The sequence below is a fragment of the Aythya fuligula genome, chromosome 29 (genome assembly GCF_009819795.1).
Source record: "Aythya fuligula isolate bAytFul2 chromosome 29, bAytFul2.pri, whole genome shotgun sequence".
Classification (NCBI taxonomy): domain Eukaryota; kingdom Metazoa; phylum Chordata; class Aves; order Anseriformes; family Anatidae; genus Aythya; species Aythya fuligula.
Genome location: NC_045587.1, coordinates 1,634,177 through 1,649,589, shown reverse-complemented (window position 1 = coordinate 1,649,589; position 15,413 = coordinate 1,634,177). Strand labels below are relative to the sequence as shown.

Sequence of the window (15,413 nt, the reverse complement as noted above, 5' to 3'; positions counted from 1 at the left end):
AAAGTGGGGGGCACCTGAAGCCGAGCCCGGCGAGCTGGGGTTTGTGCAGCAGCTGTCCTGGCTGGATTGGTGCTAGCATTTGCTCCGGTCACTGCTGATGCCAGCAGGGGAATGTGCTGTCAGAGGGCAGCGTTTCAGCGCCCTGGTGCTGGGGAGGAAGCAGACGCTGGGAGCGGGTGAGTAAGGCTTCCAGCAGGAGCCGTCATCCTCCGGAGCCTTCTCCCTCCTGCCAAGCCTTGAAGAGCCGCGAGCGCGGGGTTTTGCAACTGCAAGCTGGCAGGAGAAAAAGGAAAGTGATAAAGCATGAGAAAACGCTGCAGCAAAATGCTTCCTACCGGGGGGGACTCGGACATAAATACGGGCTTAAAAGCAGAGAATGCTGCCTCCCTTGGGCTCAGCAGCAGGTACAAGCAGGTAACTTCCCACACTCATTTCTTGCTGAAATTTTCCCTCGTACCTCTGCCTGCTGTCCCAGCATATGGCCAACGGGTTGTGGGTTTGGTGGCTGTTATGGCTCAAAGAGTGTTATGCCCATCTTCAGGATGATTTTACCCCAATTTGAAGGAAAATGGGCGCACCTGGGGAATATCAGCCCCCTCCCCAGGATGTTTCCAGACATTCTGCTCCTACCAGGTTTGTTCCCCAGCTCTCCCTGAGCACGACTGCTGACCTCCTGCCCTGTGCCTGCGCTCTCAGCATCCCCCCATCTGTCTCAGCCCAGGTACGTGGGATCTGTCGCAGCCCTGGCCGAAATAGCAGCTGCTGGCAGTGCTTTGCATGGAGCTGGCTGGCCGAGCTGTGCTCTTCTCCCCCCTCGACGTGTCTCCAGCAGGTGAGCGGTTCCCAGGGGCTTAAACCTTGGGCACGGCAGCTCCTGTGCTGCTCCTTTCCCCGAGTGTCATCTGGCAGCATCCCAGCAGGGTGCTGTGACTGAGTGTGAGCACACAGCCTTCCTTTCTGGTGTTTTGGGGCTGTTCGAGCTGCTACAGCTCTGTACAAACCAGGGGAAATAAAATAAAATTTAAAAAAGGGTCACTGGAAATCAAGTCTCCTGACCTGTTTGTGGAGCCTTGGGTTTGAGGTGGTGCAAAACCTTAAATTTAACTAATCACAGCTGCTCTGCAAGCCAGCTCGCCGAAACTTTGCTGTGCCTGCTGCAAAACTAGTTTAACCTTTTGGGTGCCCGGTGGGGAGAGCTCAGCGCTTTTAAAACAAATTATTTTGCTTTTTTTTTTTTTTTTTTTTTCCCCCATCCCCCAAGAGGTGAAGGCTAAATGTCACGTTTGATGAATGAACGACCTTTCGTGGGGGTGGAGGGGAAACTCCTGCGTGCGCTCCACCCCGCGTGCCGACGTCACGGCCGTGATGGGGCTGAGTAAGGTTTTCCAAGAAGTCTGCGATGGCAGCTCGACGCCGCGCCACCATCCCTGCGGGAATTGTGGCCGGCGCAGGCTTGCTGCTCCCTAACGAGCGGCGGTGACCAAATCACCTCCTGCTAAATCACCTCCTGCTGCTTAACCGAGAGCTGGCAGAGAGCAAGAGGTGTGATGAGGGCGCTCGGATTGCTCCCCTAGGCTGCCACCAGCGCCTGCTTTCCTCATCCTGGGGGTGTCAGCACCCCTCTGTGTGGTGCTGGGAAGGGGGGCAGAGCAGGAGCAGCACGAGGTGCTGGAGGAGCACGGGTGTCGTGGTGTCTGTGGATGCTTTAGGTGTCTGTGCACCCAGGAGTGAGATTTGGGATCTCCACAGGGGTCTCTTCTGGCACCGTCATCGCTTCAGGCTGTGAGGATTGTGTTAGGAGCAGTGTGGTGACCCCCAAGGATAAACCACCCAGCTCCCTGCTCCCCGAGATAGGGAACCTTAAGGAAGGCGAAGCACCTTAAATCCTCTTCCCTATCTCCAAAAACCTTTTTCCTGTCCCTATTTTAAGACCGCGTTAGCCCAGCGCCGGTGAGGTGCTTCCGTCTGCAAGCCGAAAGAGCCAAGTGACGTGAGGAGGGAGCAAAACCCCCAAAAGCTCCCTGTCCTCAGCTCTGAGCGCCGCAGTGATCCCATTGACTTTGAAGACGCGTGCTCTGCTGCGCGAGGAGCCGCGTTTATAGCAGCCATCCAGCTCCGCTTCGTGCCATCCCCCGCGAGCCGGCGGGTCGCACGCCGCTGAGCGCCTGACAGGCTGAATTGTGAAATTTAAATTTATAGGGAAATATTACCGAGGTGAAGGGAACGAGCCGTGCGGCTCTCGCTGCCTTTTCCTTCCCGTGCCCTTGCTCTTTCTCTCTTTCTCTCTCTCGCTGCGTTCCCCGGGCTCCCCCAGCAACGTGCCGGAGCGTTGCGACATCTCCTCCCGGATCCGCGGTGGGAACCCAACAAGTGGTGCCCGGTGGGGCTGGCTGCCTCCAGGTCACCCCACGTTGCTCGGGGTGCGAGCTGTGGTCGGTCTGCCCCGGCTCATCGACCTCGGAGCTGTCTCAGACTGTCCCATCCGTGTCGTTGCAGGTGGCTTCCATGTCCCAGCTCCAGAGCTCCTGGGAAACGCACCGGCAGGACATGGCTTATCTCCCAGACCCAGGTAAACGCTGGCCCTCCTCAGGCTCCTGTCCCTTTCCGTGCAGGACCCCTAGCTAGAGGAGCCTTGGTCGTGCTAAACTTCAAGCGAGAAACACAAAAAAAAAACAAGAACCAAGAGCTGCTGCAGCTGCTTGGGGACCCAGGGGTCCCCAGGTGCTCTGGGGACATCTCCCTCGTGCGCTGCCAGCTGCAGGGTTTGGGGCTTCGTGGCCAAGCTCTGCAGGGCTCTGTCCCCAGCAGCAGGTCGAGAGGAGTCCAGGCTTCTTTGGCATCAAGCACCAGTGGTCTGGTAGACGTATGGTGGGGTTTAAATCGCTCTTGAGGGTTGGGCTCTTGTTGTTCTGTTTGTTTTTTTCTGAACTCGCTTTTGTTCCAGACTCATTGTCTGCAGTCACCCGGTGACTGACGATGTTTTGTGGAGGACAATGCATCAGCTGAGAGCAGACTAGACCTAGACAGCAGCTATCTGCAGCAACCTCTTGAGAATATACATAAATAAAACAAAAAAAAACAAAAAAAAAAAAAAAAAGAAAAGAAAAAAAAAAAACAGGAAAAAAGCTCTCTTGAAGCTCTTGAATCAACTTAAAAATCTCTCATCCTGAGATGCACAAATGGGATAACATGTCCTGTGTGTGGGGACACGGGGGCACAGGAGCTGAGCTGTGGGGTGGTGCCACCTGGAGACACAGGCTGTGGGGTCTTTACCAAGACCTGGCCCCGTGGAAGCTCCTAACCTTTATTTTCTTGTTGGTTTTTAGATATTTTATCTTTGTAACAGCAGATAGACTTGTACCGGTGGATATCAGAAGCCAGGGAAAGCCTACTGAAAGCTCCCTTTTAATATTTATTTCAGCTACGCTGCACATGCTCTGCACTAGGAGCACTGTTTCCTTCCTCCCTTGTTTACGTCCCTGCTGAGGATTTTTTTTTTAAACAACGTTCAGTTGACTTGCGTTTGGGATTTTTTGCACTTACGGGAGCTGGCATGAGTGTGCTGGTGTCGCTTCCTGTCTGTGCACAAGGGAAATTCTACTCTAGCTGGCAGGCGGTGTGACCTCTTTCCCTGTGGTTTTGCAGCTCTGGTTTGGGTGAATTTGGGTCCTTTCAAGGCTTTTTCATGAAAACAAACACTAAAGGAGTGTAAGGGGGAAAATAGATCAGGGTTTGGGGTGGGCTGTAGGACCCTTCCCATCTAAGAACAGCAGGTAAATGCGAGCACAATCTGCGGTGTGTTCAAGGCTGGGAGCATGGGCAGGGGGGATTGGAAGCTTTTCTCATCAGATCACGTTGAATGCAAGGAGGCTTCCTTTGCTTGCACCTAATTAGCTTTTTGTGACGCTGTTGACAGCTGCAAATAAATACCTGCCTTCCTTTGCTCCCCCAGACATGGAGACCGTGGCTGCCAGCACGTCGCTTCCCGACCCAGCCGGCGAGTTCGACAGGAACGTGCCCCGAATCTGTGGCGTCTGTGGGGACAGGGCCACGGGCTTCCACTTCAACGCCATGACCTGCGAAGGCTGCAAGGGCTTCTTCAGGTGAGCGAATCTCTGGGGAGAAGGAGTCTTACCCTGCCGTCCTCGAGCTTTGAGGAGAAGGTGACCTGCTCCTGGGGTGCTGCCTGGCTGCGGCTCACTACCTGGGCTGCGGGCAGCTCTGCCAGCCCCGTGCCCGCACTGCAACCAGCTGATACGCCTGCAGATCTCAACAAGAGAGGCCCCAAAGCACTTCCCTTTTTGTGGCTTGGCGTGGCAATCCACTTCCGCAGAATAATTTTCCCCATGACCATCTCGCTGGGAGCCTTGCAGATCTCCGTGTGCTGATGCGCTGCGTAGCAGGAGCATAAAAGCCCCTAGGACACTATGGGTTGGGAAAAACACACCTGAAATGAGCAGTTTTTTGAGAACTAAGCTCGTTTGCTGGGCACAAGCTTGTCTTTAAAGCAGCCTGTCTGCTCAGAAGCTCTGCACGCTTCTGTAGTGGGGGATGCACAGGGAAACCTGCTCGCTGCTGGAGGTGGCACCGAGCTCCCTCCCCAGCTCGAGCAGCCTTTCCGTCCCTGCTCCTGGAGCCCAAAGCAGCTGTAGGCTGGACGTGCAGCTCCTCCGAGGCTGTTTTCCACTGCCAGGTGGGAGTCTTGAGCAGTCCCTGGCTTGTCCCAGAGCAAAAACATCTCAGGGCTGTGGGGGCCGCAGGTTTGTGAATGTTTGTTAGCGGCCCGTGTGTCTGCACCGAGGGTGCTGAGCCATTCACGTGGGAGTTCAGGTCGCTTGCACCAAGTGAGAGAATGACTAAGTGCTGGTGAGACCAAGTAAGATAATGACTGGCGTGGGACTGGCTGGGAAAAGCCTTGCTCAAGTATTTTGCACTGTAATGAGATGGCAGCAGCAGGTGGCTGGGGGATTGCAAAGAGCAGAGCTGGAGGCTTTGCACGCCGAGCAGGGCTCTTACATCAAGCAGAGCCCGGGCTTTCACAGCAAAATCGTGACTCCTCCTCGTGCAGGAATTTCGGGGCTAGATGGGGGTTTTCACATACCACAGGCTTGCAGCCTGCCTGAACCCTGGCCAACCTGAGCAACAACATTTTCCTCAATCGCTGCTGCTAAATGAGGAGCTCTCCTCTCAGGTGCCCTCCTCCGTGCTCTGGTTTGGGGTCCCCAACCTTCCCCGTCCCCCCTGTGCCTGCGGAGGCCGCTGAAGTGGCTCTCGACCCCTGCAATGACTGGTGCTGCTTGACAAACCCTTGACAGGGCTCCAGTGCTGCTGCATTTCCCCTTTCTCTATTATCTCACTGGTGTAGCCATGTACGACGTGTGATTGTGACAGTATTTCTGAGCAGACGTTTTAATGAGGTGAGAAGCTCTCATCTTCAGCTAGCCCTTCATGCCCCATATAAGGCCTTTATTTTCAATTTGAGGCTCGTTCCATGTTTTTTAATCAAGCTTCCCAGACACGCTGTCCCCGCGCTAGGTCTTGGTGTGTTCCCTCTTGCTGAAACGAGCTTGTTTACAAGCCATTTTCAACCGTGGAGTTAATTAATGCTTGCTGCTGCCATGAGATCCGAGTGCTCTCTGCCTGAGAACACTGCAGCGGGGGAGCCTGGACCCCTACAACACCCCCAGGAAAAGCTAAGGATCCCTTTGCAAGCACCTTGTGCTTTATACCAGCTTGTGCTTACATGCATTAAAAAAAAATAGAAATCTGCTTGTTTTCCCTGAGCAGGTTTTTGGAGAATGGCTGCGCAGGTGCCAGTTCCTGGTGGCTGTTCCCCGGGGGTCAGCCTTGCACTGGAAGGAGCTAAAAGAGGGCGAGCGGCTGGGAATATCGAGCTGCAGCAGCAAAGCTGAGGGTGAAGGACCTCTGGGTCGCTCTCATCTGCCTCGGGGCCGTAGCCGTCTATGATTTCCCAGCATTAATCCAGCGTGAAATCACCCAGGAGGGTCCCGGGTTTAATGGCCCTATAAAAGGCGTTAGGAATTTACGGGCACCTCTGGGTGCTCCGACGTGCACGTAACCCGCAGCACAAACAGGCAGGAGCCAACCTTTGGCCGCTTGCTTCAAAGTCCACTGTTTATTAATGATGCCAACGGCAACGGTGGCCTTTTATTGAGCTCTGCTGTTTGCTCAGGGGCTCTCACAATGCGGCCAAACCCCGCTGATTTGTTCTGCTGGGACTTGGCTGAAGCATCCGCGGTTCCTCGGGTTTCTTCAGTAGTCCCGGGCTCCCCCAGCGCCCTGACCCCGGGTGTTAATAGCAGAGCTGCTTGGAAAGGCTCCGGGTGTTTCAAAACCGACCAGCTCCCCACCCATCCTGTCTGCATCACTGCATCTCCCACTCCTATAATCCTCCCCAATTGTTCTTTGTGCTGCTCTACATGAAGCTGTTTTGCTGGCTTTCTTTTTTTTTTATTTATTTATTTTTTTTGCATTTTAAAATAAATCCATCTCTCCTTTTGTGCTTCCCCGGGGCCACGAACTGTTTAGCTTAAAACACTCCGTCCCCTTGTGTTGGCTTCCTGCAGCCACGTGGCTGTTGCTGGAGGGGAGGAGGCAGCCTGAGAGCCCTGTCTGTGATTTTTTAAGTATGTGGGGAGGAAGGGATGCGAAGATCCAGGTAATGCAGAGGCCAGGAGTGATCCCAGACCCTGGGGAAGGGGGCTGAGCACCCAGCAGGAGGCGTGCACCAGCCCAAGGTGATGCCCAGGCTGCCTAGGGAGGGGGTGGAAAGCAAGCAGAAGAAACCAAGCACTGATCTTGCTCCTTGGCTTGCTTCAAAGGGCTGCTCCTGATCTATTTCCCTAGCAAGAATGTGCCAGGGGCTCTCTAAAGACATTTTTGGGGGCAAGGGGCAGTTGTCTGACCAGCTCCCAGGAGCGGAGGATGGAGCAGGTGGAATTTGGGAGAGAAAATACGATTAGTGCCCTAGAGCCACCGCTCTGCTCCATGCCTTGGCATGGCTGTTGGTGGTGGGCTTCATAGGGGGCTGTGAAAGAGCACAAGGAAGGAATAGGGAATTATCAGATCCCAAGCAGTTTGGCCATGCCCTGCTTCTCAAGGAACGGTGCTTCTGCTGCAGTCTTGGTGCCAAAAAGACCCCCAGTGTGGTCCCCGGCCAGCTCCTGGGGCTGGTGAGAAGGACACGGTGACCAGAAGGTGGCTGCAGGGTTTGGTTATGAGTAGGGAGAGCTGCGTGCGTCAAAATCTCATCTTGCCAACAAAAATTCAGAGGCTCCCTTTGACGATCAGTCCCCTTGGGTGCAGCAGAAGCAGAAGGGCTCCGTGTCCCTGCAGGGTGGGCGTCCTGCGAGCGATGGGTGTCCCCCTGTGCCTTGCAGTGCTTGATGCTCCTCGTTCACAGGCAGCGAGTGGTTGTGTTGGAGGACACCCGTGGAAGTGCTGTCCCTTTCCCCACAGATGCTTACAGACCTCGGAGCTCCTTGCTGGGCAGAGCCCAGCTCCCTCGCCGCTGGCTGTGTTTGCTCCCGCCCGCAGGCTGCGTTTGCGCAGGGAGGGATCTCGTTATTTTTAACCTTCGGCAGCCTGCCTGGGACGTGGATCTAAATGAGCCTTGAAATGGCCGGTTCTGGGGCTTTACAAAAATACACCGGAGCAGGACACTGTGTGCTCCACGCCGCTGATGCAAGGCCGGGTGCTTCGGAGCCGCGAGCCGCCGACCCCTAGGGCAGAGAAGCGGCTGCTCAGAAACCCTCTATTGTGCCCAGCCGCCCTGGGTTTGGATAAGCTGCAATTTTCATACCAAAACCATAATGTTGGTTTGCACGCAGGACATCTTTCCCTGCCCCAGGGCCTCGTCTTTCTCTTGTTTGTGCCCTCCGCAGCCTTGCCCTGGGCTGTAGGGGAGAAGGTGCTGCTCTAGATACTCAAAATATCCGAGTTGTTCACTGAAACTGGGAGACTCCAGCGTGCTGTGTTCCAAATCCTGCTTTGCCCCTGGGTTGGGAAGCGTTTGTCCTTGTTCCTGGGAAAGCAAAGGCGCCGCTGGCCTTGGTGGAAGGGGAAAACCCAGAGAAACATGATTAAAACTGAGAGCTGGCTGCTGGGGGAAACACAAATTTCAAGCCGAGCACCGCTGCGTGAGGCAGGTTGTGGAGGCTCTGCCATCAGCCTCGCCTGTGTTCGTTTTCCTAAATGCATTTATTCATCCGTTAGGTGAAGGGAGAGCAAAACCTCCTTGTTTACATCTCTCTTTTTAAAGCAGCCTCTAATTGCACGCTGGAACAGCCCAGGAACATATATTTATACCCTATACGTGCAGCCTTGGCGCTGGTCCTGGGCTGAAGCTCTGTCTGCCCTTGCCTCTCTGCCTTCCCCTGGGGTCATTTGCACGGGGAGCTCAGGGTCCTGCACCCCCTGTTTGATACCAAAAGGGGATTTTATCACAGCTCCTCCTCACAGAGGATGTTTCCTCCAGGCTCTGAAATGCAGCACCAGCTCAGAGGTGGCTGGGTTTGGCTTCTTGATGTTGTACCCAAGCTACATCTCAGCTCTGCGCTCTTCCAAGAGCTTTTCTGTTGCATTTGCCCCTCTGAGCATCCTCGTTTCGACTTTCCAGCCTGGAGGTGCCCCGGGCTTGGTTCCCTCCACCTTCACTTAACGTGAGCAGCGTGCGTGGAGATGCTTGCAGCCCAAGATCAGCTTTGCTCACCGATGGGAGGTCGTTGAGTAACTTTCTCCAAAGCCCAGATGTGGCATCCCCAAAACCACCCTGAATGGAGGAGCTCAGCTATGCCTGCAATGTGTCATTAGTGGATGTCGCGCTGGATGGCTGCGCAGGAAGGCGAGTTTTTTTTCGCTGGGAGCTGTGGCTTTGACCCTTTGTACTTGGAAGATTTACAGGCCTGATTGTAGCAGCGGATTAACGTGGCACGGTGTGGTTTTGGTGGAGAAGAGGTTATTATGTTAAGTGTTGTTTCTCTTGTATCCTGCAGTGAGATTTTTTCTCGTGCACACGCAAACATGCACTCCAGCCAGTTATTCTAGCAAAGCCGGGCTTTAAAGGCTGGTAAATGTTTAATGACACCGCTTTGGTACGTGCTGGCCTGCCCTCTGCTTTCCTTTCGTTGCTGGTGGCTCGGGTGGGGGGTTCCCTGCAATCCTTCCACCTCCTTCTTTCCAGCTTCAAAGTAAGTTTGAGACCAGAAAGCTGTCAAGTGGTGGTCGAACCCCTGGGCTGTGTCCTTTTAAGAAGGAATCCTTCCCATGCTGTGCAGCAACAACTGGACCTCAGGGATCAAACCATTGATGTATGAGACCAGCTGCAGCCTTCCGAGCTTGGTCCTTGCTGGAGACCAGCTGAGCTGCACAGCGTCAGGTCAGAGCCCTTTCTTTGGGGTTTTTTCTCCAGCTATTTGGGGGATATGGGTTTGTGATGCATCTCCCCCAATGTCCAGAGCAGCCTTTTTGTGCACTGAAAACTGAGTTGGGTGACCCGGGGTGTTTTCTCTGCTCCTCTCCAGGCGAAGCATGAAGAGGAAGGCGATGTTCACGTGTCCGTTCAACGGCGACTGCAAAATCACCAAGGACAACCGGCGGCACTGCCAGGCCTGCCGGCTGAAGCGCTGCGTGGACATCGGCATGATGAAGGAGTGTGAGTATGCAGCCGGGCGTCCCGTGGGGAAGGGCCCTGCCTTGCTCTCCGACGTCCTTTTCCTTCTCAATCAACGCACGGCACAGAAGGAAAGCGCGCGAGCGTAAAGCTGTAAAAGCTCCGTAAGGCGAGGATGCAAAGGGCAGGGGACGTGGTGGGTAATGATTGAGAGGAGCTCATTTAATGATTGAGGCCGTTCCTGTGGCTGTTAGCCGTGTGGGGAGCTGCCCGTGCCAGAGCCAGGCTGTCTCTGTGGGCTGCTTGAGGGCAGCCCCTTGGGGAGCGCATCCGGAGTTGTCGCTGATTAACTCGCAGCCTTGCCCTTGCAAAGCCATCGGCCTGGCACAGCACGAGCTCTTCACCCTGTCCTGGCAGGCAGGGAGAACCAAACGGGCTTCCCCATATCACTGCTTTGCCATTTGGTGGCGATTCAGCGTGGAATCAGCTGACTTTTTGCTCTGCAAAACCTTTTGGGCCCTTTTTTTGGGGCCTTTGTTCTTGCAACGTGAGCCCGGCCACCTGGCCACGTGCACGGCGGAGACTTGAGCAAATAGCAGAGGGAGGCAAAGTAGTTTTTAACCCAATCCAAACAGACTAATGTTGTCCAAATATTTATTTTCTTCAACGATATTTTTAGATAAGCAGCTTTTAAAAATAAAAGCTGTTTGACATGCTTCCTCCTACGCGCTTTCCGCGTCTTAAGTCTTCAGGAGAAGGCAGGCGTTCGCGTAGCGTTCAGACCAAAATAACAGCCCTCTGCTAGGAGACTCTGCAAACAGGACATTGTGTCCCGTGATTGATGGACCTGAAGATTTGGAACCAGCTTGGAAAATTGGAGTGCTGCTGGTGTCCTTACGCGACAAGCAGAGAGCAAACAGCGCCTGACGTCACGGCGCGCCGCCGAAACGCAGGTCTGGCTCCTCCAGCAAAGCAAAACTTGCAGGTGTTTGCAGGAAAAAAATGCCCAAATTTCCAGGTGTCACAAATATCAAGCAAATCCCCAGGAGTAGAAGGTCCCTGGGTCTCCTTTTAACTGGTAGCAATGCCCTGGGGAGAGGTGGAGAGGTGAAGAGCAGGTAGCGCACCACGGGAACCCTTCTCGTGTGCGAGTACAGGAGTGGGTGAGCCCACGGTAGCTCAGACCACATCCTGTGTTTTGTGCCACAGAAACAATGCTCAGATTAACGTTTGGACAGGAGCAAAGAGCCAGCCCCTGTCTCCGTAGCCGACCAAGCAACCTAAAAAACGCTCTGCGCAAAGCGCGATCTTGGCGTTTTGCTGCTTTGGCACCTATTGCTGCAGCTTTTCGTGGTTGGGGCAGCACCATCAGGCACCTTCTGCACCAAAAACCATCTCGGAGGCCTCCTGGGATGTTCCCAGGGTGGTCAGAGACCCGGCTCCTCTGATGGTGCTTCTTGTACCGATGTTATCTCGTAATCACGACGCGCGGAGAGAAGGCGCCGCGTTGTTGGAAAGGAGAGCGCTGCCATGCCCCAGTGCACAAAGCTGCCTGCTGGAAGCTCTCGGCTCCGGTTGCTGCGGCTCATTTGGTGCAGCCGTTGCTAACGAGGGAAACGTGTTGACTTGGACCAGCTAATTACCTGGGAAGGGCTGGAAAATTCAGCGGCGGCAGCGCGCCCCAGCCGGGGCCCAGGACCCGCCTGCTCTGGGCAGGAGTTAACTTGTAAGCGACCCCCTTAGCAAATTGTTACTGAATTAATGAAACCTGACCAAGGAGCCTAAAAATAACCTTCCTGCGGACTTTGCTGCTGGTGAAATGAGTGGGGACAAGGTGTGCTGCTGTTATTTATAGGTCGCATCAGGGATCTTTAAACTCTGGACGGGAGCTGGTGTCTTCCCCCGGCTGTCATTGGTGGCGATGAGGACAGCCACGGGCAAGGACGGGCTGGATTTGCTCCGCTGCCGATGGGTCCGAAGCAGAAATAAGAGCGAGATGGGGGTAAAGAGGAGGAGGAGGAAGAGGGCAGATGTTGACAAGCCTTGTGCTTGCGTTAATTTGAGGTCTGGTGCAGGCAGCCCCATCTCCTTCCCGGGTCCTGGGGTGCTCGGACCTAAAAGCCAGGCTGGTTTTTGACGTCGTCCTCAGCCACGTTTGCAGGGACGTCGCCAGCGGGCTCGATGCTGCGGTGACGGGCTGGAGAAGGGCGATGAGGCGAAGGGAATCAGGCAAAAAACTCCCCGGGGAGGGGACGAGGTGGAGGCTGGAGGGCAGCAGGAATGCTCTGAGCCCGGCGAGCGCATGGGAGCAGCGAGGGTCAGGGCCGGGCTGGGGGCAGCAGCAGCCGTCGGGACGATCCCCGGCCCCGCTGCAACGCCTGCGGTTCAACCCCGAGCTCTCTGCAGCCAGCGTTAGCAAATATTTGTGGTTTTCCACCCATCTTATCTGCGTGGGGTAAAGCACAGGGCAAGCTGACAGCGGCTGGGGATCAGCGGAGGCAAAGCCCCCCTCGCAGCCCAGGCGAGAAGCCACGGTGGTGGGAGACGTGCTCAGGAGCTGCTTCTCTTTGGATGGGGTAAATGAGGACAGGTTTCCACCCCGGGGTTACCGCTGCCTGCCCTGCCTGCTAGCCACTGATTCCTCCTAGGATAAAGCAGCACCAAGGGTCCTATTGCCTGGATGGCGAGAAAATGCTTAAGTTATCCCTTTTGCCCCCAAAAATTGCCTTTTGCCAGCTGCCTGGCACTCAGGAAGGGACATCCATCCCTCCAGGGACCTGGGTGTCGCAGCCACCCCTAACCCACAGGCGATTCACCTCTCTTGGTGTCTCTGCCCTGTTTTCCCCTGGCTTTTATCAGCTCTCTGATATTTACAGCGTGTGCACGCGGGGACAGGGGACAGGCTTCCCCTTGGCTGCCTCGTGCCTGCACGGTCTAAAGGTGTTGCTGCAAAGCAGGGAGATAAATAACGTGTTGCTGCAGCAGCCTCGTGGCGCTGTGCTTGTCCTCTCCCTGCTGTGTTACTGCCGGGGAATTTTTTGTGCTTGTCTCGGTGCCCATCAGCTTGGATCAGGGAGTCTCCTTGGAAGGCTCCCAGCTGCACTCTGCGTCCTGGGGCCGTTTGTCTGTCTGCAGGTCCTCAGACATCGGTGATCCCCGTCCCCGATGTCACAGCAAGGTCTGGTTTCCCTGGGGTCTGCGCCCCACGGGGCTGCTCCTCCACTTTCCCCTTTCCCAAGGAGAAGGCTTGCGGTTGCAGTCACGAGCAGGTGATGCTCAGCTTTCTCACCACCAGGCCCAATTCGTGATCTCAGCGCTGAAAATCCCCTAAAGGGAGGAGAATAAAATGTCATCCTCTGGGAGCCGGGGAGAGAGGAGGAGAAGCTGGAAGGAGAAAAGGGAATTTCCCGACTCCGTGGGACCACGGGCGAGGGCCGTGGGGGCGCCAGGAGGGAGCTGGTGCCTGCAGCCCTCCTCTGCTTCCCCGAACAGACGGCGGGACTCAAAACCGAGCAGCGTCCCCAGGGCCCCAAAGGTGGAATTTTTCTTATTCCCTTACTCCCCACCCCGACAGCCCTTGTGCAACGCCGGGCCCCGTGCTGACGCCAGAGGCTGGCCGAGAGGCAAAGAGGGAGCACGAGAGGGAAGGAGGAGCAGCAGCCGGCTGGGAAAACGGCACCCGGCGGCCTCTGGGCTTTGGGGGCTGGCTGGGGGGCATCTGCTCCCCGGGGGCTCGAAGTGCCCGCTGGAAGCAGCCGGTGTCCCCCGTAATTAGGGCAGGCTGGAAAGGCAGCGGGGGCTGAGCAGCTGGGGAGCCCTCTCCGAAATCTGTGCGAGCATCGCTTTGGTGAGCCGTGGGGGGCAGCCGGGAGCCCTGCAGCCACTGGGGCTGCTCCGTTTGGCTCTGAGACCCGTGATTTAAAGCCCCGCTGCTTGCTTATTGCTTTGTTTCCTGCTCCAAGCCTTCCTCCCCTCCAGTTCTACGTGCCATAGACGTGTGCTGCCCGGCCAACCCCCCCCCGCTGCAGTTTGTGCTCCCATCGCACAGTTTTGGCCGTGTCACCCCTCGTCCTGTCCCGTCCCCGCTGGCTGATAACACCCAGAGGGTGTTATCTCAAACCACCCCGTGTCCCGCGGATGAAGGTGCTCAGGGCTCAGCAGTGGGAGCTGGGATTTGGGGGACATGGGGAGGGCACCGGTTTGGGAGAGGCAGCGGGGATGAATTTGGCTTTGCTCCTGCAGCTGCAAAGGTGAACTCAGAGCGATCCTGGGCACCCGTGGCAGCTGAGCAGGGTCTCAGCACCCTGAGGAGCTGCTCAGGGAGGATTTCTGCCCTCAGTGTGTGCATCTCATCCTTGTGGTGTTAAACACAGAAGCGCTGCTGCTTCTGCTGCTCAGCCCTCGTCTAGCTGCAGCTCACTGCAGCTGCAAGGGGCATTTCTGCTTCTTCTTGTCCCGCTGAGATCCCGAATTTCACCCTGCTATGAGAGCCGTGCCAGGCAGGCTGTCACAGGGCGAGGGACAAGTCGTGGGGCTTGAAATGCTTGAACGACATCCAGCCAGCGCGCTTCGTGCCTGAAGTTTGCCAAATTTCATTTTTGGCTGCTGTTCAGCTGCCCCTTTCCTCACCCGACGGGCCGAGTCCCTCCTTTTGGCATCCCCCGGCGCTCGGTAAGCCCAGCACAACCCCTGGGGTCGGCTGTGGCTTCCCCTGCTGTCCTTGTGGTGTCTGCAGAGAGCTCCCGCATCTGTCCAGCAGCGATGGGCAGATTTTATCTCAGCCTCCGCGTGGGCCTGGGGTCAGGGCAGCCCACAAGCGCTCTGCCCGTGCCAGGAGCCTGGGGCTGGATGCTTTCAGCTCGGCTTTGGGGAAAGGAGCGGAGCTGGGGCGATCTCGAGGGGAAGGAGCAGGCAGGCAGGGGCATGCGGGGCCGCATCCATCCTCCTGAGCACACAAATGAGATGCTAATCCTTTTTTCCCAGGAACCGTGCTGACATCCTCACCCGTGCGCCGCTGTAACGCTTCTCCCTCCCCAGAGCAAGCTGTGCTCGGGGTTTGCTGCTCCCCGCCGGCACCTGGAACGATTTCCCCAGCCGTGCCGGGCCGTTTCCCAATCCCCCGGTGCTGGGCTCTGTCGCAGCTTGCACCAGCAGCGCCGTGTCGGTGCGCGGCTGGAAGGGACTCGCAGCCCCGCTTTATCTGATTTTTCAACTTGCCTGCAGGGCTTCCTTTGGGTTTTAGTCTCCCGTGGGCTCTGGCAAGTCCTATCAGAGCATTAAACACCCAAACGGGGACCTGCTGCCAGCTTTGGCCACGGCCCCTCTCCGTCGGCATCGCTGGTGGATTTGCAGTGGGTTCAGAGCCCCCAGCGTGGTCGGCCAAGCCAAAACCCTGGGACAGGCAGGAATTGGTGCAGACCCTGTACAGGGAAATCCGTCTGCCTTAGGGGACAGGACCAGGGGGCACGAACCTCGCCGGTGTTTGTTCCCCTGTGGAGGCGATGCTCTGGGAGATGCTCTTGCTTTTCAGAAGCTCCCACCAGAGCGAGAATTGCTGCTGCCTCAGCGTTTCTCCTGGCAGGCACTAGAAACAAATCCGTTCTGCCAGCCCTTTAAAAGCAAAGCTTTCCTACGCCGAGCCTTTAAATAGGGCTGATTGCAGCAGGGTCGCACCGAAGCCCCAGTTAACCTGTAATTGCTCCCGAAGGAGGCGGCGTGGGCTCCTGCTCCAACGGGCCAGGCAGCCAGGTTCCACTGCCCCATCCTCATCCTCCCCTCCCAA

General features: G+C 56.2%; 1 protein-coding gene across 1 annotated transcript in view; it reads left to right on the top strand.

Annotated features, from left to right (window-relative positions):
• VDR (vitamin D receptor) overlaps positions 1 to 15,413 on the top strand; it is a 33,789-nt gene that overhangs the window by 13,839 nt on the left and 4,537 nt on the right. Inside the window, exons 3-5 of the mRNA XM_032204830.1 lie at positions 2,497 to 2,569; positions 3,953 to 4,103; positions 9,543 to 9,673. Of these exons, the coding sequence (XP_032060721.1) occupies positions 2,506 to 2,569; positions 3,953 to 4,103; positions 9,543 to 9,673 (346 nt within the window). The 5' untranslated portion in view covers positions 2,497 to 2,505. The remainder of the gene's footprint in view (positions 1 to 2,496; positions 2,570 to 3,952; positions 4,104 to 9,542; positions 9,674 to 15,413) is intronic.